Source organism: Panthera leo, chromosome A2 (genome assembly GCF_018350215.1).
Source record: "Panthera leo isolate Ple1 chromosome A2, P.leo_Ple1_pat1.1, whole genome shotgun sequence".
Lineage (NCBI taxonomy): Eukaryota > Metazoa > Chordata > Mammalia > Carnivora > Felidae > Panthera > Panthera leo.
The window spans coordinates 89,652,421-89,676,542 of record NC_056680.1 but is presented as its reverse complement, the minus strand read 5'-3'; the positions used below and the strand labels follow the sequence as shown (position 1 = coordinate 89,676,542).

At 40.0% G+C, this 24,122-nt stretch overlaps 1 protein-coding gene across 1 annotated transcript in view; it reads right to left on the bottom strand.

Annotated features, from left to right (window-relative positions):
- GRM3 (glutamate metabotropic receptor 3) overlaps positions 1-24,122 on the bottom strand; it is a 112,411-nt gene that overhangs the window by 60,785 nt on the left and 27,504 nt on the right. Inside the window, exon 3 of the mRNA XM_042927334.1 lies at positions 15,710-16,565. Within this exon, the coding sequence (XP_042783268.1) occupies positions 15,710-16,565 (856 nt within the window). The remainder of the gene's footprint in view (positions 1-15,709; positions 16,566-24,122) is intronic.

Sequence of the window (24,122 nt, the reverse complement as noted above, 5' to 3'; positions counted from 1 at the left end):
CATAAGATTTACCTGCTTCTTCAAAGTCCACTTCTAATCCTTTTTTTTTTTTTTTCAGGAAGTCTTCCCAGTGTGAGTACAATGTGGATTACTATCTTCTTTAACTATAACTAGAAATTTTAATCTTCCCAGAATCAAGAACACCTCAGTCATATGAAAGGTAAGGGCAAAAATACCATATCCGCTAGTTCTGTTTGGCATGCAACATATGTGTCGTGTTTTCAGAATGGTAACAGCTGAGTCCTGGAATGGCTCTGTGGTTTGCCCCAAGCCTCAGAGCCAAGCAGTGGTAAATCTAGCAAAGGATGAACTTTGCTGACTCAGCGTCTCTTGCTCTGCTTAGTATCAGTAGTCTCTCCGTACTCCAACAACAAATCTAAGCAGATTGGTTTTGCCTCCAATAACATTTTTCCGCTTTATTGGACAGGTATTATTACCTGCCTCAGCTGGAAGCTGAGGGGACATATCACTGGATAATGATCAAAGGACATGAATTCTAATTCAGGAGGAGCTCTTTTTCTTTGACCTTGGGCAAAAGGTCACCTCTCCCATCCTCCATTCTCTCTTCAATAAAAATAATAAATAATAACATCTTCTCAGTCTAGTTCACAGGGGTGTGGCAAGGATCTAATATGAGTACATTTAAAAGTGTTTTAAAACTGATAAAGTGCTAGTTGACTTCCCAACTGTTATTAAGAGTCTAGAATTCCAACTTTTGGCAGTGTCTTCATTGCAGTTTCTTGACTGTGGGAACTCTTGCGATGACCCATCAAACCCGGGGGACAAGAAAATAAACTCCTTGCCACACTGTGGTTTGAGATCTGTTAAAAAAGGATGAGCCCGTGCACTCAAAGAATTGCACTAATCATTTCAACCCCTCATCTAGCAGTTTAGATCACTAAATTTAAACTGTGGCAGAAAAGTGGAGTGGAAAGCCATGCTATCATGCTCTTGTTTTCGTTCTTCTGTTGTCAAATTAACTTCGCTTCTACGGGTGTCTGTCAGACTCCTAAATATGGCCACAATATTTTAGATACAATTATGATATTACATTCTGAAGAAAAAGAAAACAAAGCATACTTTCCTTTTCCTGCTTTGCACTGTTTAGCTAGGGTACTAATTCAGCAGCAAAAGACCCTTGCCATGCAAAAGACAGGCAAAATAACTTAATAAATTTCCATACTGGAAAGGGAGGAACTAAGTGGAAGAGGAGGAGTTGTCTACAGGATAAATCCGTAGGGAGAATGTAGGTGGCCAAAAGCAGTGAAGGAGCCCACCTCTGGAAATTGGCACTTTTGCTTTCCTCTTAGAAACATTTCATTTATATTTTTTCTGTTCAAAGTATTTCTGGAGATGACACAGAGTTCTTGATGAATAAAAATGAGGAGGATATAAATAACTGCATCATCCGAAGATTTTCTTTTGATTATTAAGAAATGATAAATTTTCTTCATTTTCTACTTTTATTAAAATTGAGATAATCAAGGTTTAGGATTTTATTAGACTAGGAGCATTTTAGAGAGAAAAAATTTTTTTGTCTAAAGAATTTTTTTTTAACGTTTATTTATTTTTGAGAGATAGACAGAGTGGGAGTAGGAGAGGGGCAGAGAGAGAGGGACACACAGAAACCAAGTAGGCTCCAGGCTCTGAGCTGTCAGCACAGAGCCCGACGTGGGGCTTGAACCCATGAACATGTGAGATCATGACCTGAGCCGAAGTCGGATGCCTAACCGACTGAGCCACCCACGTGCCCCAGGGACAGAGAAAAATTAAAAAATATATATTTTTCTAATGTTTATTTATTTTTGAGAGAGAGAGAGAGAGACAAGCGAAATAGGACGGGAGCTGATAGAAAGACACAGAATGCGAAGCAGGCTCCAGGCTCCTAGCTGTCAGCACAATATGGGGCTCGAACTCACGGACTGCAAGATCATGACCTGAGTCAAAGTCCTATGCCCAACTGACTGACCCACCCAGGTGCCCCCAGAGAAAAAATTTTTAAGTACCCCAAGAAGCTGGTACAGGGCTACCATGTGATTATTGGTGACTGGATAGCCTACAAACAAAACTTTGTATATAGAAAATTCTTAAGACATTCTAATTTGTGAAAATACCAAGGGTATTTTTAATTATGTTTAGAAAGAAAACTCGATTTGTGACGGGTACTATAAAACACACATGAGCACAATGAGAAAAGCTTACCAATACACCAAACAGACCCACAAAACCAGTAGGGGCTCGGATGGAAAGTCTGGAAGAGTTTCAGACCTGGTGTTTCTCCCCCTTTTCTAAATTATTTTGCCTTTAATTAACTATGGAGATTTTTGTAATTAGACTGAGAGCATGGGGTGACAGGGAAAAATGTAGTCGTAACATTTAAGACACAGTGACCTGTAGCTAGTACTTCTAATTATTCCTCTTCCTCCTCTCCTTCTCCTTCTTCTTTTTGCAATTTACTATCGATTCTTGGAAATAACAGCATGATACTGCAAATATTGATCTCCTACAATATGATGCTCTCAGAGGAAGGAGTGAGATATATAACTGGAGGTCTTTGCATGAGTCATTCTCAATGGAAGATGCCATTATGGCAATTAATGAAAGAGTTAACAAATTCCTTTTTGGATAATGAACATTTTGGGGCAATTGTTTATTATTACTGCAGCTGCACGTAGTAAGCCGAGCCAAATGATGATGGGACTGTGCCCTTGTTCTAGCTACAAACTTGTTTTTTCTCCTTGGGAAACAATACTGGAAAATAATGTGTGATTAGGAAACAGTCTTGGGTTGGCTTGGTAGGCTACTTAGCTTTGCAAACTTGAGAAAGTCATTTAACTCTTTTGAGCCTCAATTAAATATATAAAACAGAGGGGAAAAGATATACTTGCCTGATGGGATCTTTATGAGAATTGATGAATGAAATATATAAAATGGTTATTGCCAGTCAGGTAGTGGTCAGTAAATGCTAGTTTCTTTTTCTTCCCCCCAACCCCCTTCCTTCTTCATATTGGAACTTCATTGGTTTCAGCTGAAGTTCAGGGTAAAGATGATAAGCTAGTGGCCATAAGCAATGTGAAAAGCCTTTTTTAGGTTTGTCAATTTATTTTGAGGGACAGAGAGAGATTGAGTGAGTATGTGCTGGGGGCGGGAGAGAGAGAGAGAGAGAGAGGGAGAAAGAGAATCCTGATGTAGGGCTCATCATGACCTAAGCTGAAATCAAGAGTTGGACGCTCAACCAACTGAGCAACCCAGATGCCCCTCTACATTTTTATACAAGAGAACTTGAAATGATTTAATCTAAAAATCAGATCAATATTTTACTATTTCAATTTAATTCTAGTTTCCAAAAGAGCTTTGAATTTTAACATAGGTTAAACAGAAATAAAACAATTGACAATTTATGAACAAATCTCCGTGGAATGATCTCTTCACTTGGAAAATCCTTTTCTTCCACCCTCCTTTTTAACAAATCTTAGTCACATCCAGTGTTACATCTTTTAGGAAACCTTTCCTGACTCTCTGCTCAGTGCTGATCCCTCCTCTGTATGTACATATTATGCTACCAGACCCTTTCGAGGTGCCAAAGATGAACTGCTATAGTGTAAAAGCTATATTCTCATACTGATAGTACTAATTGTGAGCTATTTGAGAGCAGAAAGAACTTATATACTTATTTTTTTCAACCTTTGTAGTGTCTCACACTAATTCATACTGAACAGTAAAGATTCTTTGACAAGCGCACAAATCCTCCATATTAAAAAAAATTTTTTTCTCTAGCAGCGCTAGGAATTCCCAGTTCCGTTTGTGCTTTACCATGAAGAACAAATTACGTAAGAAGTTTGCAATGGTGAAATATGAGATCTGTAACCAGCCTACTGAGTTCCATAGGGATGGAATGTCCAATCTTGTCTTAAAAATAAATCTGTGTAACCTAGACTAATGGCTCTCAAACTATTCTTACTTGGATTCTATACATGATAAACTCATTCTACAACTAAAATAAAAACATTGATCTTTTCTGAATCAGTTGACGAATTAAAGTCATACATTCAATTGCCTTAATTTTTCTACTATATTTTAAAAACTTCTGTTAATTCACTGTATATCTGCTATGAGGAATGAATGAATGGACAACTAGTCAGTTAATATTAATAGCCAGTAGGAGACAAACATCCATAGAGGAATTGTGTTATACTCATCAGAATTCTTGGTTATAAGGATGAAACCAGAGGGCAGTATAAAGAAAGTGAGTGACACAGGAAGCTCCTGAACTCCCCTCCTTCCATGGCCACACTGAATTTACAGTTATAAATGGAAACTACTTCTAAAGAAACCCAGAAAGCAGCTAAGACACATCTATAAATTGGGCAAACCAACAAACGAACAAAAAAACCCACATTGAAATGGATAGGAAAGGCTGAGACGTACTCTTGCCATAAACCCCACCTCAAGCACAGCACCATACAATCAGGAGGGAACCCCCAACTCCTAGCTTCTCCCAGAGGAGTAAAGGGTTTGGACCCAGCATCTAGCATCTCATCTTTTAAGACTCCCACCTGGGGGCAGTGTCCCCCAAACACCTACCTTTGAAAGCCCACAGGGCCTGTATCTATAAAATCCACAAGACTATAGCAAACAGAGAAGCAGTTACTAACGGACAGCACTTGCTGCCGCTATTACTCCAGGGTTCAGTGTAGAGGGTCACACAGAAAACATCCCCCACCCAGTTACTCCCTGGAAGGGGCCTAACTACATACAATAAATTAATGAAATCAGAAATAGAAGAGGAGACATTATAACTGATACCACACAAATAAGAAGGACCATAAGAGATTACAATGAACAATCGCATGCCAACAAACCGGACAACCTAGAAGAATTAAATAAATTGCTAGAAACGTACAACCTACCAAGACTGAATCATGAAGAAATAGAAAATCTGAACAGACCCAATACTAGTAACGAGATTGAATCAGTAACCAAAAATCTCCCAACAAATAAAAATCCATGACCAGATGGCTTCACTGGTGAATTCTACCAAACATGAAAAAAGAGTTAATACCAATTATTCCCAGATTCTTCTAAAAAATGGAAGACGAAGGATGAGTTCAAACTCATTTTATGAAGCCAGCATTACCATGATACCAAAATCAGACAAGGACACACAAGAAAACTTCAGGCCAATATCCCTGATGAACATAGATGCAAAAATTTCAACAAGATATTTGCAAACCACACTCAATAGTACTTTAAGAGGATCATATACCACAATCAAGTGGCATTTATTCCAGGAACTCAAGGATGCTTCAACATCTGCAAATCAATCAGTGTGACATACCACATTAACAAAATAAAGGATAAAAATCATATGATCGTCTTAATGCAGAAAGAAAAGCATCTGACAAAATTCAACATCTTTTCATAATAAAAACTCTCAATAAATGGATATAGAGGGAAGTGCTTCAACATAGTAAAGGCCATAAATAACAAGTCTACAGCTAACATATTCAGTGAAAAGCTGAAAGGTTTCCTCTAAGATCAGGAACAAGAGAAAGATGGTCAATCTTTCTACTTTCATTCAACATAGTACTGGAAGTCCAAGCCAGAGTAATTAGGAAACAATAAAAATAAAAGGGATCTAAACTGGAAAGGAAGAAGTAAAACTGTCTTGATGTGCAGATCACATATGATACTACTATATAGAGAAAACTCTAAAAGCTCCACCAGAAAACCTGGTAAAACTAATCAAGAAGTTCAGTAAAGTTACAGGACACAAAAATCACTCTACAAAATCAGCTGTGATTCTACACACTAACAATGATATAGTAGAAAAAGAAATTAATAAAATCAGTCCCATTTACAATAGTTTCAAAAAGAATGACATATGTAGAAATAAATTGAACCAAAGAGGTAAAGAATCTGTACACTAAAACTATAAGACATGAATGAAAGAAATTAAAGAAGACACAAGTAACAGAAAGTTATTCTGTGTTTATGGATTAAAAGAATTAATATTGTTAAAATGTCCATACTACCCAAAGTGACCTATAGATTCAGTGCAATCTCTATTAAGATTCCCACGGCATTTTTCACAGAAATAGAAAAAAGAATTAAATTTGTATGGAACCACAAAAGACTCCAAATAGCCAAAGCAATGTTGAAAAAGAGGAACAAAGCTGGAGGTATCACATTCTAATATCAAGTTATATTACAAAGCTATAGTAATAAAACAGTATGGAACTGGAATAAAATCAGACACATAGAACAATGATCAGAACAGTGAGCCCGGAAATAAACTCATGCATATATGGCTAATTAATTTATGGCAAAGGAGGCAAGAATATACAATGGGGAAAGGATAATCTCTCTAATAAATGGAGTTGGGAAAACTGGACAGCCACATGCAAAAGAATGAAACTGGACCCTTATCTTACATTGTACATAAAAGAGAAATGAAATAAATTAAAGACTTGAATATAAGAACAGGTACCCTAAAACTCCTAGAACAAAACATAGGGAGTAAGCTCTTTAACCTCAGTCTTGGCAGTGATTTTTTTTGATTTGACACCAAAAGCAAAGGCAACAAAAGCAAATATAAACAAGTGAAACTACACCAAATGAAAATGTTTTCGCACAGCAAAGAAAACCATCAGCAAATTAAAGGGAGCCTATAGAATAGGAGAAAATATTTGCAAACTATATGATAAAGGCTTAATACCTAAAATCCATAAAGAACTCCTACAACTCAATAGCCACAAACACAATCCAATTAAAAATGGGCAGAGTAACTGAATTGATATTTTTACAAAGAACATCTTCAAATAGCCAACCAGTCCATGAAAAGATGCTCATCATCACTAATCATGAGGGAGATGCAAATCAAAGCCACAATGAGATATAACCATACACCTGTTAGAATGGCTATCATCAAACACACAAAATGTAACACGTGTTGGCAAGGATATGGAGAAAAGGGAAGCCTTGTATGCTGTTGGTAGGAATGTGTATTGGTATAGCCACTATGAGAAACAGTATTGAGGTTGCTCAAAAACAAACAAGCAAAAAAACAACAACCAAAAACCAAAAACCAAACATATTATCCAGATACCCCACTTCTCAGTATGTTTCCAAAGGAAATGAAAACAGGATATTGAGAAGATTATCAACACTCCCAAGTTCACTGAAGCATTATTTACAATAGCCAAGATACGTAAACAACCTAATTGTCAATAGATGAAGAGATAGATAAGATGTGGTATATATACTACTGAGTATTATTCAACCATGTGAAAGAAGGAAATCTTGCCATTTGTGACAACATGGATGACCTTGGGGGACATTATCCTAAATGAAACAAGACAGACAAAGACAAACACTGTATGATATCATTTATATGTGGAATCTAAAAAAGCTGAACTCATAGAAACAGAGATTAGAATGATGTTTACCAGGTGCTAAGGGATTGGGGGAATTGGGGAGATGTTGGTCAAAGAGTATACACTTCCAGTTGTAAGATGAATAAATTCTGGGGATCTAATGTACAGCATGGTCATTATAGTTAAGAATATTGTATTTTATGCTAAAAGAGTGCTTCTTAAATGTTCTCACCACAAAAAAGTAATGGTACTTATGTGATGGGATGGAGGTATTAGCTAATGATATGATGGTTATCACTCTGTAATAAATATCAAATCAACACACTGTATACCTTACATTTACAAAATGTTATATGTCAATTTTGCCTCAATAAAACTGGAAGAAAAATTTTTTTAATTAAAAAATTTAAAAATATTAATAGTCATACAACCACTAATCATACTTGGTTTGGCAGCTTAGCGTGTATATGAACATCATTTTGTATTTGAGATATTATTTTGGAAATGTAACTTATGGTCAATTCTGTGCTAGTAAAATTATTTAGAATTTTGTTACAGAATTAAGTTTTTAGATATTCTGAAATGTCATTTAGCACTATAACTTCTAGGGACCCTGCCACCTTATCAAATTCTAATTCATCTGAGGCAGTGGGATGAATCCTTTAAATATCGTTGTTTTGGAATAAACTAGATACAAATGAGTGTTTATACGAACCCCAGGTATAATGCTAGGGGTTTGGAGAAAGAATGTGAAGGACGACTATGTAATCTATCCTGGTGATATCACATACAATGACTAACGATACTATGGAGAATAGTTAAATGTTTAAAGAAAGAGGGAGATGAGGATTATGACCAGGCATTGAGTTCTTTAGTCATCATCCTCAGCGCCTACCCCTCAGGCTGCAACATCACATCCTTAATTTTCAGAAGCTGTGTTCACTGCTCACGATTTTGTTAGGTCTTACTAAGCCCAACTTTGGGAAGGATCTCCCATAACCACCTGCTTCATTAGATGACAACTTAATCTTTTAAAATCTTCAAAGAGAAGTCCTCTTTTTCAGTATATGATGGCCATTGTGGTCAGAATTTTTTTTTTCTAAATCCATCAGAAATACTTCCTTTATCTATTTTGGTTTTCCAGTGTTCTCTTGAAGATGAGTAGTAGCACAAAGGTATATGTCAGTAGAAAAACAGGTGTTTCCAATTCAACTGAGATTAGAAACCTTTAAAGACCAGGTTATTGTGGGATAACACCAGGTGTTCCAAAGGTCAGGAACATAGGTTAAACTTATTTTTAAACTATATGTTAGCTATAGTGTTAGAAAATGCTCAGAATATTTCCCTCAATCTCCAGACACCTTTGTAAGCGATATTCCTATAAATACACCACGGTGTCCACAAAGCCTAGAAACATGTAGGAGACAGTATATTTGTTGTACTTTTTTCTGATCAGCAAGGTGGGAGAATCCATTTCTTTTTTACTTCATTGGGGACTAGTACTTATTTTTTTTATTTTTATTTTTTTTTGCTTTATAGACAGGATGGCTCTTCAAACGAATCAAGGTAAGTTAAGAATTATGAGATAATAATAATAGTAATGACAGCTAGATGATAAGAATAATAAACAACGGCAGCAGAAAGCTCAGGCCAAAGTGGAAAATGAGGTTTTCTAGAGGCTCCTGTTCTCCACTGTGTGACCTTAAAATGAGAACCATTTCTCAAGCTTCTAAGACACCAAAGCACAGATGCATGGCGCATAAACAAACAAGTAAACACATTAGTGGTGTCCTTTGGGGTTTAGATCTTATTCTTGTGACCCCAGGAAGCTGACCAGAGAGAAAAGGGAAGAAAGAAGTACAGGATATTTATCTTTACATTTTGGAAATGCTTTTGATCAGCAGAGCTGGAACAAGTTTCTGTGCTTTTGTGGGAACTACAAATGTTCCAGGGGAGGAAGCAAGATCAAGAGCAGTTTGCTCTTTCAGGGACTTCAAAGCCCATTCATCTAAAGATGTGGCCATTACCATTTTGGCTTCCTTGCTGTGCCTTGGATGGCCCTGTACTTGTCAAGAGGAGAGTCTTGCTGTGTTGGGGCCAGCTCAAACATATTCCTTGGAGTGCAGTGTTCCAGAAACTCTGCCCTTCCTGGCCTGTGCTCTGTGATTACAGTCCCAACCAGGAGTGTTCCTTGGACCTACTGGATGAGTCAGACACAGAGGTGAGTGGGACAGCGAGGCCAGATTACTCATTTTCTGCCTCTGCTCCTCTTCTAGGTGTGGAGAATTATAAACATAAGAACAAGGCTGCACCGTCCCCACCAGGCTCCAGGTCTCTGATCTCAGCAGCCTGTCTCCTTGCTGGAACCAAGAGGTGAGTGTGCCTCATCTCTCCATCCCCCCACCCCCAAAAAAGAAAAAAGCAAAAATGAGCAACAACGACATTAACAACAAAAACTGTCATTGCTGTGTGTCCTATTATCCAGTCCTATTATGACCACAAATCCAGCAATAATAGCGAGCCGTCCTCTTCCCTTGTAAGTCAAGTCCTGGGAGTGATATTTGCTCAGTGAGTTGGAGATTTCTTCTGGGCCTAAGATACATAATAGTTTTCCAATTCAAAACAAAAGCCGGAACCAAACGAACACAAAACCTAAGCCAAGGCCTCAACATTACAGGCCCCAATAATCCTGCTTCTCTACTTGAGTCGCTCCATAAAGCAGGGACTGCATCTGTCCTGTTTATTCTTGCGTCCCCAGGTCCCAGCATGAAGTCTAAACCTATCTGTGGAATGAATGTCTAAATCAGGAGGTTGATGTCACCTACTTCGTTAAGTGGTCTTGGATAAATGTCCTATCATGTCAAGTTCTCAATTTCTCCATTCTCAAACATTCCAGCCCACCAACACTTGCGAACCCACAGAGGAAGGTTCTGCGTGTTATTTCCGAGGGAATGCCTACTCGATAGCGGACGTGCCTTGGAGCCCCTCTGGCAGTATGTTCAGTAAGTAGGAGCTCTTCCTTTTGTTCTTTTGAATGGGGTGTACTTTAGTTACCACATCACTCTGACAGTTGAGTTCACTCTTATGTGCTTCAGTAAGTGAAGATAATAATGCTGACATCCTGAATTTCCACCTCTGTCAAGTGAGGAGTAGGGCAGGTTCATCTTTGAGGAAGGCCTTTTGTCACTCTATGATTTTCTTCTCCTCCGCTTTCTGGAATTGGTCTCAGGATAAAAAGTGATAGGGCTTTTACTCTACTGAGAACACACGAAAATGCCAGCGATACTGCATTTCTTAGGATGTTTAATGGTCCTCTCTGTTTCCTCTGTTTTCAACTGGCTTGGTAGTTTAAGCTTCCCTGTTGCATGCTGAGCACACGGAAATAAATGAGCACATAGAATTCAAAGTAATTTTGAAAAGTCAAATGGCAACAAGCATAATTCGCATTTAAATATTTCTTTCAGAATTCTCCACGACGTGACTCTTTAGATGGAAAAATTTTCTTACTGACAACAAAAAATCACCTTTGAAAATTTTTTTATAATATCCTAAGGTTTAGATTCTAAGGCTCAGCTTCCAAAGTTTGGGTGTCTTATGAACCATCTTAGCTCCAACTGATTGGTAATGTGGCTCTGGATCATTAAAAGAATTATAAAGAGTAGCACAAAAAGAAACACATTTCACACTTATTGGTTGTCTTTCATTCCTTCAACAAACATTCCATTAATATCTAATGTGTGTCAGAAATGATTTTCGATGTTTGGGATCAAAGTCCTCAGCTTCCTAGGGTCCTTGGTTCCATATAAAAGAGGCCCTGGATCCAGTGATTTCAGCCCTGGATTTCAGTCTTTGTTACTGCCACTAATCACATGATGACCTTGGACAGGTCACTGTGAGTTGGGGGGACTTCATCTATAAAACAGGGATGGGTAAGAGATCCAGAGCTAATGCTGTTAGGTCTTAAATTTATCTCAAATACCATCCTAGAACATAACTAAAGGACAGTGCTTAGATAAAAGCAGCCCATTCTAGAAGTCACATCCTTTTCTTTGTTGACATTCATTTGTTAGTGAATGTGATATATACATGAAGTTTTCCTGAAAAGAATGAATACATCTACTGATTGTTTTTCTCATTCCTCATTCCTTTAGTAGACATTCATGGAATGCCCACTCTGCACCAGAAACTGTGTTTGGGCGTTTCAGATAAGAGATGAAACATATCTTCTCTGCCTCGAAAAAGCTCACAATCTAGTAAAGGAAATGTAAGTTTGGGTGTCAAGTGCTATTCGTAATCAATAATATTGACTGAGTGCTTATTATGCTTGAGCTACATCAGTGAAAAATTGATAATGATTTGTTTTCATGGAGTTTATATTCAAACATGAAGATCAAACACTAGAGAATAAACATGAAAATGAATGATACGGTATGAGAGAAAGTGAAAAAAAAAACATGGTGCATAAAAGAAGTAGAGCAGCTTAAAAAGAAATAGGGACGACCTGTGGTGGGGCAGGGGAAGCGAATTGCAATTTTCAGAAGGATTACCTGGTGGGCCTCCTTGAAAAGCTAACATTTGGGGCGCCTGGGTGGCTCAGGCGGTTAAGCGTCCGACTTCGGCTGAGGTCGTGATCTCGCGGTCCGTGAGTTCGAGCCCCGCGTTGGGCTCTGTGTCGACAGCTCAGAGCCTAGAGCCTGTTCCAGATTCTGTGTCTCCCTCTCTCTGACCCTCCCCCGTTCATGCTCTCTCTCTGTCTCAAAAATAAATAAACATTAAAAAAAAAAAAAGAAAAGCTAACATTTGAGTAAAGGTTTGAAGGAAGTGAGGGAATCACCTGGCCTTACGAATATGTGGGGGAGGGGCATTACAGGTAGAGAGAGGAAGGGCAGTGGAAAAGCCCCAAGTTTGGAAACCAGGGGGGCTGGAGTGAAGTAAGAAAGAGGGGAGTAACAGGTGGTGACAGGAGAGTAAGAGGGACAGGGAGGGGGTGGATCCGGGAGGACATTTGCAGGGCATTGCAAGGATTATTTGACTTTTGTTGTTGAGTGAAATGGGGGAACTCCCTAAGAGGTTATGAGCAGAGGGGTGACTTCCTATAAGTTTTATTTATTTTTTATAATTTTTTATTTGAAAGAGAAAGAGAGAGAGAGAGAGAGAGAGAGAGAGGAGGGGCAGAGAGAGAGAATCCCCAAGCAGGCTCCAGGTTCAGCACAGAGATCCCAACGTGGGGCTGAATCCCATGACCCTGGGATCATGACCTGAGCTGAGATCAAGAGTTGGATGCTCAATTGACTGAGCCACCCAGGCGCCCCTGATTTAAGTTTTAAAAGGGCATTCTGGCTGTCCTGCAGAGAATGGGTTGCGGAGGCTGGGTTGGAGGTGGGCAAGAATAAATCGATTAGGAGATTATTGTAAAATGTAGCCTAGAGATGTCGGTGGCTTGGACCAGGGTGGTAGCAGTGGAGATTGAACAAGTGAAGGTACTAGATAGGGCAGATGGGGATGGGGTGAGAGCGTTCTACATGGATGAAATAGACATGTACATTACATGTATGTTTTAGGCACAGAGGATACAAAGGCAGGATGTACTCGGAGAACTGCAAGTAGTCTTCATGAAAGGAAGGGTGAAGGTGGGGTGTGAGCAAAAGATGAGTCTAGGGAGGTAGAGACTGGTTAGATCCGATGCCAGAAGAGCTCACTGTGTTGAAGAAGCTTTAACAAAGGATCGTTCTGCAAAATCTCTTTTGCAAAAGGAATATCGAAAGCAGGTTAACGTCAAGGATACTCATGTTGGCCAACGCTGGAACTAGCCAGCAGGAATATACCAAGGAACCAAAGAGTATTTTAATTTATGTCGTTAAAATTCTCAGGGGCCTTAGCTCTTCCATCCTATAATGGCTAGAGCCCTTAGGGAACAGACTGCAACTATCCCTTGTCAGAAGAATCTTGTAGTAAATGCACCGAATACAAGCAGATGGCTAGAAGAGCGGTCATTCGACCCACCTGAGCAAAGATTGTTTGCTGTTTACCATTGTGCTTAGTCCATTGTGTCAACATTCAAGGTAGAAAAACAAAGATACTATTTCGGAAAAAAATGTAAAACAACACCTGTTTTTCAACAGGTAACTGGGGGAGCCTTATTTTTTTAATGTGCATTTTTAGCTCCTTTAGCACTTCATTGTCCTCCCCCAGTAAGGTGTTTTCGTGTCCAATTCTCACACTACGAAGCATGATGGCACTGGTGGTTGGTATAAGTTCCCTCTCTTCTCTGTCGTTTCAACTTGTGTCTCACCCTTCTCCTCTCTTCAGAGATGGAGAATGACTGGTAATGTCGAACAAATTGAGAAAGCTAAAATAGCACTTTGTGGTCAAGTTTATAAAGCTGCACCAAATTGTAGAATCAAAGCCAGTAATTGAACAAGACAGACAAAAGGAAGATAATTCTGTTTCATTTATCTGAATAATGGCCTTATTGCTTCACTTTTCTTTGCCATTTAGGACTCAGGCCATGAAATGAAGGAAAATATTTTGGTTACATCAAATACCTTGCAAGGGCTCACTGAAATCTAAGAGTTCTCTTTATAGTAGCTGCTGCTGAGTGGATACATTTGTGTATTTGCGTACTAAGGAGTAAGGAATGAAGAACAATAATAAGGTTAATGAATACATGTGGTGAATAAAGATAAATAATTACCCCACGGGGTAGTCCGAAGTGGGGTAGGAAGGATGCTTATCTTATTTATCTTTAAGAATTAAGTGCATTGTAGATGCTATTTACAGATACTTGAGAAATTCATTTATATTTAGAGTAAAGACATTTAGAGTAAAGGACCTGGCTGCATGGTCCTTTCTTATTTTCTGGAGATGGCAGTGGAAACTGATCTGGGATTTTGAGGTAAATATATATTATTTCTACATGGAATGCATCTGTGGGAGTATGGGACACAGAAAGAGTTTCATCTTTACCACCTATTACAGCCATTCTAATGGTAAGAAATAACTCGTAGATGAATAGGAGGAAATATTGACGTAACTGATTTCCACTACTTTGGCTCTCTCTGGGTAGAATGAAGAAAAGATGTGCAAAATGCAGGCTGGTAAATTTTGTGCTTATTTTCAAGGCTGGTTTAGGAATTAGAATTCTGGAATAGGAACCAATGATCATGGGGTCCTCTCTTAGTATTACCAGTGAGTTTTCAGGTCATTTGACTTCTGAGTGGTCATCTATAAAGATGACGTGGGAACTGCTGCTTATTCCAAACACAGTATGATTTGTGCATACAAAGTTTCACATCTTGGGGGATAAACCAATTGAACTAGACTGTGCAGATTAGAAGGATGCCCTAATGGCAGGGGAGATTATTATTACTAGCAATTTAGGCAAATGAAAGCATTTTATCACTGTACTATTTCTGGCATCAATTTTTTTGTGCCGTATGATATTACTTACAATTTATGATTTGGGATAAACTAAAGTCCTCAGAACCAGTACCTTAATGCACTGCTATCGCACGCGCCTTAGTAAAGAAATCAAACCTAAAAATTTTGTGCTTTTTATGTTAGTAATGCATTGAAATGCAATGCTATATTTAGAAACAGTTTACCATATTTAGAATCAAAGGAAGAGGAAACAAAAGCCACTTCAAATACACCTTTGCCTATCTATTCACGGTATTGAAATGACTTCCATCAGTCTTCAATGTAGCTTACACTCATGCTCTCAGGAAAAGTTTTGTTTCATAACATCATTTGAGAAAATCCACATCTCTTAATGCCAACATGGAAACGTTTCTTTATAACAGACGAAATAAACTCAAATGCCTGGAAATCACCATGGTCTGAGTGTTTTCCCCTTTTCCCCCCTAATTAAGCTCTGGGAAAACAGCGACTTTTTTTTCTCTCACCCACTGTGAAAGTTATTAGATTCTTTTGCTCAAATCACCCACAAAGAGGGCTTGGAAGTTCATGTTCCTTAGAGAGTTGCCAATTCTGCTAAAGATGATTAAATGCCCATATCACACGTGTCATACCCTACGGCTAACAAGAAAGACAGCATATGTGGCATAGCCTGCATGTAGGCAGTTACCACACGTCAACCTAGCCTGGGGAGCCTTTCAATTATGGGTAGTCTATCAGCCAAGATATTCCCTCAAAAATAAGTAAAGAACATCAGAGCCGTCACATTGCATCTTGGAATATTTGTGTAACAGGTTGAACCCTTTTTTGTGGCTCCGAAAGGAAGATTTCTGGGTCAGGGGCAGAGGTATTTGATTCTTGCTTGATTCCACCTGTTTATCCCATAGAAAATGAGGAAAGCTTTGCTCCTTGCTTACCTGTGAAGTTGATTTTCAGCAAATAGTCCTTGTACAACTTCTTCCCGTCCAGGATCTTCATAGCATCGCAAAGCTTGGTGGTGTTGGGACACAGGGTACGCTGCATTTTGTGCAGGGCGTGGGCCATGGCATACACCGCGTTCACCACAAACATGATCTTGGACTCTTGCTCGTAGTTGCTGCTGTCGATGGCCAGGTGCTTGTCGCACGCGCGCCGGTGGTTCCGCTTGTTCTGGAGGCTGCACTGGAACTTCTGCTCCCAGAAGTCCCGGAACCAGGGGTTGCGGTGGTTGTTGTAGGGGTTGAGGCTCTGGAAGTAGCGGTCGAACTGGCGGACGGGGTGCGAGGCGAGCTCCAGCGTGATGGCGCCGTAGGCCACGTGCTCGCTGCCCTTGACGATGCTCTCCTGCGCGCCCCAGCCGTCGCTGGCCACCCAGGTGAAGGAGGCGTTGGCGCGGCTGGCGGCGGCGATGAGCTCGCGCGAGTCGTCGCTGCGCATGAAGAGGACCACGACGCGCGCGTTGGGCTTCTGCAGCAGCTCGCGGATCACGCTGTCGTAGGACTTGCGGATGTTGGAGCGACCCACCTTTTCCGCCGTGGCGATGCAGATGTTGCGCTGGCGGGCTTCCTGCTCGAAGGCCTCGATGCCCGTCTCCCCGTAGTCGCCCTCCGAGGCCACGGTGGACACGTAGGTCCAGTTGAAGAAACGCAGGATCTCAGCCATGGCTTTGGCCTGGTAGAAGTCGGGGGGCACGGTCCTGGCAAAGTAATCATAGCGCGACTTGTCGCTGAGTTTGGCGCTGGTGGACGCGTAGCTTATCTGAGGGATCTGGAAGAGCCTTAGCAGGTTTGCCACCTGGGGAGGGGGGAGCGGGGGTGGTGGGCGGGGGGGGGCGGGGGAGGAGGAGAAAGAGAAGTACTTGTTTTAGAAACCTTCTGGTAAACGCACGTGAAAAATGAACAATACCAGACTGTTTACCCAGCTCCCTTTTCCCCTCTGGATCGCGAAAGTCTTGCGTACCGCGTTGCCAGAAGCTTCCCTGCGCTGTGTTTTGGCTTTTAGGGAGCTGTTTCAAGTAGAAATGTTTATGCTTTGGGAAAGGGCAGAGTAGAGACATGAAAAGGGCAGTGCTCTCTGTGTCCTAGACTTTATGCTAGGCCCCGGGCAAAGATCGGTCCTGTTCAGGTGTCTTCAGTGTGGTTGGTTCAGGTTTCTGGGGTCCTGCTACAGCTCTGTCAGACAGCGAACTACAAGGGAATTGGCCAAACCGGTTTTTAGACGACTTGGCTGCGGTTGTGTAGAAAAAGCCTGGGTGTTGCCTGATTCTCACTTCCCCCTCTTTTGCTAAAAATGGCAGTCTCTGAAAGAGTTTAAATTGGGAACCTGATGCCACATGGACAGTACAAATTAGACATTTATTATCTAGGTTAAGAGGGAAAAAAAAAATCAATTCTTTTTGGTCCGCTCCAAATTTTGGCACATGCTTTTCTAAACTTCTGAAAAGCTTGACAAAATTTTCTTTGCTTTCCTTTTCCTTTTAAAATTTTGTTTCTCTTTAGACTATGTGAAAAGAAAGCATACAGATGCTATTCTTATGGCATTTTTGATTAAAAAGCAAGTTAGGAAGTATTAAAGACCTGATCAAGAAAGAACCGTCTCCTTCAAAATTTTAAGGCTTGAATAAAGAATTTAAATTTGTCATAATTCACCTACCAGGAGTAGTTCACTGTGTTTATTTATTACACAATAAAAAAGGAAAATGACACTAGCTTACCAAGGAGCATTTTATGCATTGAATGTTTGCATAAAAATTTATCTTAAAATCTCTGCACATGTTATATGTACATCTCATAATAAGTTTATTTTAATTTTTCCTGGATACTTCACATAGCCTGAACCCTCCTGTCTCTATACTGACTTCAGCTAAGTTACGTAACATACTAATTGTACTTTAATCAGCAACAACACTGAATATTCTGATATACTCTATGAGTACTTTGAAATTTTCCTTCTGGAAATTGTGGTTTCAGGTTTACATTTGACATGTAGGAAGCACAGCTTGAAACAGGCAGCTGTTAGCAAAGAGCACAAGTAACATAAAACAACTGACATCTGAGTCCTGATTAATCATCATTTCATCTGGCAAAGGAAACTAACAGCCAAGTTCATACACAGCCACACAGCATGTTCTTGGAGATCTGGCCTGCTATTAAAACCAACACTTGATATAGCCCAGAGCTATCAAAAATGTTTTCTATATCATTTCAAATCCTGGTCCCTCTCACTTAACTACAAATAGAACAGCTAGAAAATCTGGCATTTACCGTGCAAAATAAAGCAAATTTAAGACCCAAATCTTTCTTGCAGTTGGTAAAAACCTGCTAAAAGAAATTTTAGGATACAGATAGATTTGGGGGAATAGAGGTAAGTGGCTGGGAGGCTGGGTGGATGAAGGCTAGTATGCCATTTATTTCTTCTTTTATCAGGACTCGGAGACACTGAACAAAATGGCCAACACCGATTCATTTGAACATAGGAGTGCTGTTTGTTTACTCAGCCTGATTGATGGGGGAATAAGCAAGTACTGTTATTACTTCTAGACTGATTACCTGGCTTTCTTCGGATTTATGTACCATGGCTGCAGACTGGCAGTAAGAGAGAGCCCTGTCTGCGCTCAGGCTTGGCTTGGTAATGGTGTTTTTGGGTAGCACTGGAGAAGCCATCTCTTCTTGATGCTACAGTTTTCTCATCTTCAAGTTATATTCGTCAAGACCTTAACCCCCTCAGGGAGGCAGAGAATGAAAGGACCTGAAAAATGCCCAGAAATATTATTTTCTGGTAGCTAGGAGTCACAGTGAAAGGATCCTAAGCTGCCAAAACTTTCTTCTCCCAGAGGGGTACAAGTAATGAGAAGCTGCTTAGGAAAAGAATTCTCATCTGTTGACCGATAGGATCCTGTGGCTTCGTGTCTGCCTCTCCAGGATGTCTGAAAACAATTTTCAGATAAGGCAGGCTGTACGATAGAATGAATTATGCATAGAATAATGGCAACGCAGAAAAGTTTCCCTGCACGGGGAAGGGGCCGCGATGAGCCGTAGCACGTTGGGGAGGGTGGAGGGCTAGAGTCAAAGTGCAATTATTGCAATTATTAGAACTATGCATAGTGTGTGACTATGAATCTGAAGGGTGGAGCACAGAAGGACACCCAGGTGGGAAGAAGAGGGGAGAAGAATAGGAGCTGTGCCGTGGCCTATACCACAGATTGTCTAGCTGCTGGTAAGAGGAGCTTTCTTACTAACATAAAACTTGGAACCAGAGTTGGGGGACCTCCAGATAGTTGTCAGCTGGATGTTTCCTATCTCATTTGTCTAAAACTTGGGCATCTGCAGCATTCTTAACTTGCTTTCCTGGCCATATGGTTGCTCTGAGAGAGCATGAAGGAATAAGGGGAACTCCTACACTGGACATCATTTTAAGAGTAAAAGAAGAACAATTTTAGGATGGGGAGGTAATGTGAAATTTTGGAAGAAAGCTATCCAATTATATTATTAGTAGGAGTGGAGTGAGGAAAACGAGGATTGAGTTATATAGGCGTTAGCAAAAAAAAAAAGTGGTTTAAAAGTAGAGATACACTTCTCATGGACAGAGACTCTAAAAAGGTACATAGCCTAAGAGAGAAAGATTTGAAAAATAACTCCCACTGTAGAGAATAGTTTTGATAAGACGGTAAAGACAAGGTCTCCAAAGAACCCATGGGGGCCTTTGAGTGATAAAAGAACTAGTGACAAGAGATGGGTGCTAGGGCTGTGTCGGGTCCTTGGGCCTCCCCATGGGCAGCTAAAAGATGGGAATGCACCTGTAAGAATTAGGGAGACTAAAACACAGAATGCGAAACTGGAGCAAAGTGATTTTTGTTGTTGCTGGTACTGTCATGTGTTTATGTTTCAGGAGAAGACTTGGTGAAAAGAGAGACTTACGGGCTGGGGAAGTTGGTTCCAGATGGTGAAAGAAAAGACCTTGCCCAATCCCTCTTGCCTCTTCCCTCTATTCAGTGAGAATGTTTCCCAACGTGGAGATGGTAATACAATTAAATGAAAATCTTATCTTGCATCATTGTGGGAGAGTAGACTAAACAAAAGCCCATAATAACCCATGTTATTTGAGTTTGCTTCCAGCTCTGAATTCTGGGAGAAACAGCAGATGAATCTGTGGGATCCCCATGAATACTCTTTGAGGATTCAATAAGGGGAGGACTGTCAGAGGGTGAAAAAGAAGGAGGAAGGGGAAATTCAAGAAATATAAATTAAGACTAAATAAATCAGTAAGCAGGATGTGTTTTGGTAACTCTCTAGAATAGAGTTTTTAAAGTTTTTTTTTTTTTTTAACGTGTATTTATTTTTGAGAGAGAGAGAGTGAGACAGAGTGAAAGTGGGGGAGGGACAGAGAGAGAGGGAGAAGCAGAATCTGAAGCAGACTCCAGGCTCTGAGCTGTCAGCACAGACCCCCATGCGGGGCTCAAACTCACGAGTGGTGAGAACATGACCTGAGCCGAAGTCAGATGCTTAACTGACTGAGCCATCCAGGTGCCCCTAGAGTTTTTTCATTAGAGAGCATGCAGGCACTTAGAAAGGGATAGCATGCATTCACTAAGAATGAATTTCACTAGAGAACATCTCTGTGGAACTATTTAGGGAAGAATTGTAGTCCTGGAGGACCGTGACTTCAACAAGGCATTAGTGACATTACTTGCACTCTTGTGGAAAAGGGACAGCGATAGGAATTGGTTGAGAAAGAGAATGGTTTGGAAGAAGGTGTATATAAGGTTAAATTTTTACCAGTGACTTTGGAAGATAAATGTAAATAAGCTACAAGACCTTCACATTTTAGAGCTGGAAGGAACCATGAAGATGCCCTAAGCCTTTTGTTTTCTAGATGAGGAAACTGAAGCTCATAGGGTGAAGTGGATTTCCAGAATTTACACAACCGATAAACAGAAAAACTAAGATTAAAGTCCAATCTCTTGATTTTTCCAAAGGACTAGACTCCCTTGCTGGCAATAAGGTGATATTAACATAGGAGAGATGTAAATTTCTGAATTCAAGTTAAAATGACAAAAGTGAATAAAGGAGAAGAAAACTAGGGGAAAATGAGGTTACAAATGCAAAGCTGAGTGCTGCAGTTCAGCACCAGAAATCCAAGGGTGGCTAAAATCAAAGGTGGATTATTGAGGGGTTTACTCTCTTTAGATTCCATTTCATACTTCTTCAGAAGTCATCAGGGAGGAACTGTCCCACAGTCCCTATTCTCTGAGTGACTGTCAGCAGACTGCCTTTTTGGGAAAATCTTTTAAAGATCCCTGGTATTTTTAATGGTGCTAATAGTTTTGTGCCTCCTAGGGTTCTAACTGTTGTAGATGTATTATCTGCTTTAATCCTCATAACAATCTTACGCAATGGATACTACCATTATCCTATTTTGTAGACTGAGGAACTGAGGCACAGAGTGCCTTGGGATCTTGCTATAGAGTCCAAAGGTGATGGGATTTGATCCCAGGCATTTTGGCCCTGTGCTCAACGTCCCACACTTAATCCATTCTGCAACCCCAGCTCTGAACCTCTGTCATCTGCAATTATTCTCACTATGCGATAGCACTGGTATATTTCGAGTTATAACATGCTTGTCTTCTTTTAAATTTCTGAAGGCCTTAACTCCTTGATTTGAGGACCATGAGTCATCATTCCTTGTTATCAGAGTGTGTGTTATCAAATTATATATATATATATATATATATATATATATATATATATATATATATAAATAAATATTTATATATTACTTTTTGTTTTCATTTTTCAGTCTGTATTTTGTAGTGGCTCCATAAGCATTTGCTTTCTGACTGGCCATCTTCAGAGATAACAGCAGTTGTCTGAGAATCCACTGGGAAATTTTAACTGTGAGGTCGAAAGCTTCAAGCTATAAATATCATGATCACGTTTGACTTCATGATTTGTGCGAGAAACACAATGACCTTATGGCACAGCCTGTTATCTCCTAGGCCTGGAGAGGCTGCATGCAGGTTTAATCAAACCCCTTCTCCCATGTAGCATGTATTACAGTTTTATGTTCAGTGGTCAGACACCTTGGGGTGTCCATTTTCTGGGTGGTTTGAATTTAGGTAGGACTAGCTATTGCCGTGTTTTCATTGTAACCCAGCAAGTCACTAATATATTGACTCAGTTGGCTTGAGGAGAAACATTTAGGATGCTGGACTTGGCCAGGTTACTATTATTTAGCAAATGACATGATCTAAAATTAAGATTTCTTGTATTTTCCTCATTTTTGTAGTTGCGAGGGGTTATTTAGCATGGGCTTCATCTGCAATAGTTGTCCATCAGGCCAACTGTTCAACTGTTCAACTGTTCAACTGTTGTTGAACATCTGCCATCGTTCTCCCATTCTTCCCCTTCCAGATGAGCTCAGTTCTGTGTGGTTTCCCCCTATTTATTATGTTCTGTGTCTGTGCTTAACGTTCACTTCATACGATGTTCTCAAATCTACATGCCTTTGCACATGGCGTTCCTTCTGCTTAAGGTAACCTCCACCACTTGTCAGCTCAGCTAATCCATTCAAAGGTCCCTTCTTTCTTGATACCTCATGTCAAGCTGAGACTCTTTTTCTTATACATATTTTCTTCATAGCACTAATCAAATTATATGGCGATTTCTGTTCCCTAATTCCTCCACTGGTATGAGAACTGGTAAGGACAGGGGCTTTGTATTGTTAATTTCTGTTTCCTCAATGCCTTGCAGAGTATAGAGATGCTCCATAATGTTTGTTAAATGAATGAATTGCTGAATGAGTTGGTAGTTTGCTACTCTCCCATGTAATCTTTTCTATTACAAGGATAGATTTCTGTGGGAAGAAAATAACTGGCCACCAACAGGCAGTGTAAAGATAATCTCAAACACTATTGATAAACAAGTTGCTGTGCAATATGGATCCTTCACTAATTACATTCAATTTCGCACTAAAATGAGATGACACATAAGACATGGAATTGGCTTAGACGTTTAGGAATCTGAAGCAGAGTATTTCGTATGATTAAAACCAATTTCTTCACATTATTTCTGTGTCACCAACTGGGAGTATATAAAAATAAGTCAATATTATATCAACTGGATCTGGTCATCAGACCAATTCCCTTTAGGGTATAAAACTGTCTTTCATTCTAAGAAAAACAAACTAAGGGCCTTATCCCTGAAACCTCAATTTTCAAACAACATATACCTAAAGTAGGGGTCATATAAATGTGTATCTAAGGCCAGCTTCACCAAATGAGCTGATATTAGGATCAGCTGGTAAGAGAAGTTTTTTTTGTTTTTGTTTTTTTTCTGGAGACAAATGCATCATATACAAGACACATTAAGCAGCCAAATACTCAGAACTGTCATCAGTTGCTCACTTATTCTTTCTTGGGAATGTCTAAAACTTTACCTTTCCGATAGTCAATAGCTGATTGTGGAGTGATGCTACTGTCGGCATCAAAACCATCCTTATGTGCCGTTGAGTATTTTGAGTTAAAGACCAATGTTTCTGAAAGTTTTACTTCTCTCAACATTTTTTAGCAAGTCAGGGGGACTCTTCTTTTTAGTACTCTGGGTGTCATGCTTCATTTCAGTGATGTCCTCATCATGAGAGCGAAAGAGTGTGAACCGTGAAAAAGAGCTCAGGTAGTCTTTTCTTTGATGTGAAAAGGGAATATGGATTGGAAATTTCTGTCGCCTGTGAGGCTCCACATCAATCCTGCGGTCCCTCTTCCCGTTCAGGATGTCTGTGACGTACCCATTTCAAACATGAGCTTTGTGCCTTCTGCGGTGGCACCGTGCCACATATTTTTCTCAACAGAAGACAGAAAGGCGTGTGCAAGTTTAGAGTCTAGTGGAAATAGATTTCCCACTCAAGAGATTGTCCCTTCACAAGGATGCCTTTCAGAACTTACAGTGTCATTGGCTTCGGAGACTGTGCTAATACATTAAAGGGAATGCCGATAACTCATTTTTGTGTGGACCTATACTTACCTACAAAAGTTCCAGATGGTGAGAGGCATCAAATGTTTACTTTCCGAGAGAAACACTGTCTATACGGCTGAAGTATATGCATTTGAAAAATAACTCGTTGTGGCTGTCCTGGGAATCAGGAGATTCAATAATAGCCACCATGGGTTTGCCTTTGCATTCTTGGCCGTTCATCTATCTCTTTGGGGCTGTTTTCTAAGATTAAGCCAACAACTTCAGCTGTTTTATCACACGTGCAGTCCTGAATGCTTGGCTCCGTCCTTTTAATTAAGCGATTATATATAAGTCTGGAAGAGAAACACTGAGGGCTGCACTTTGAACCATCTGCTATCTCATA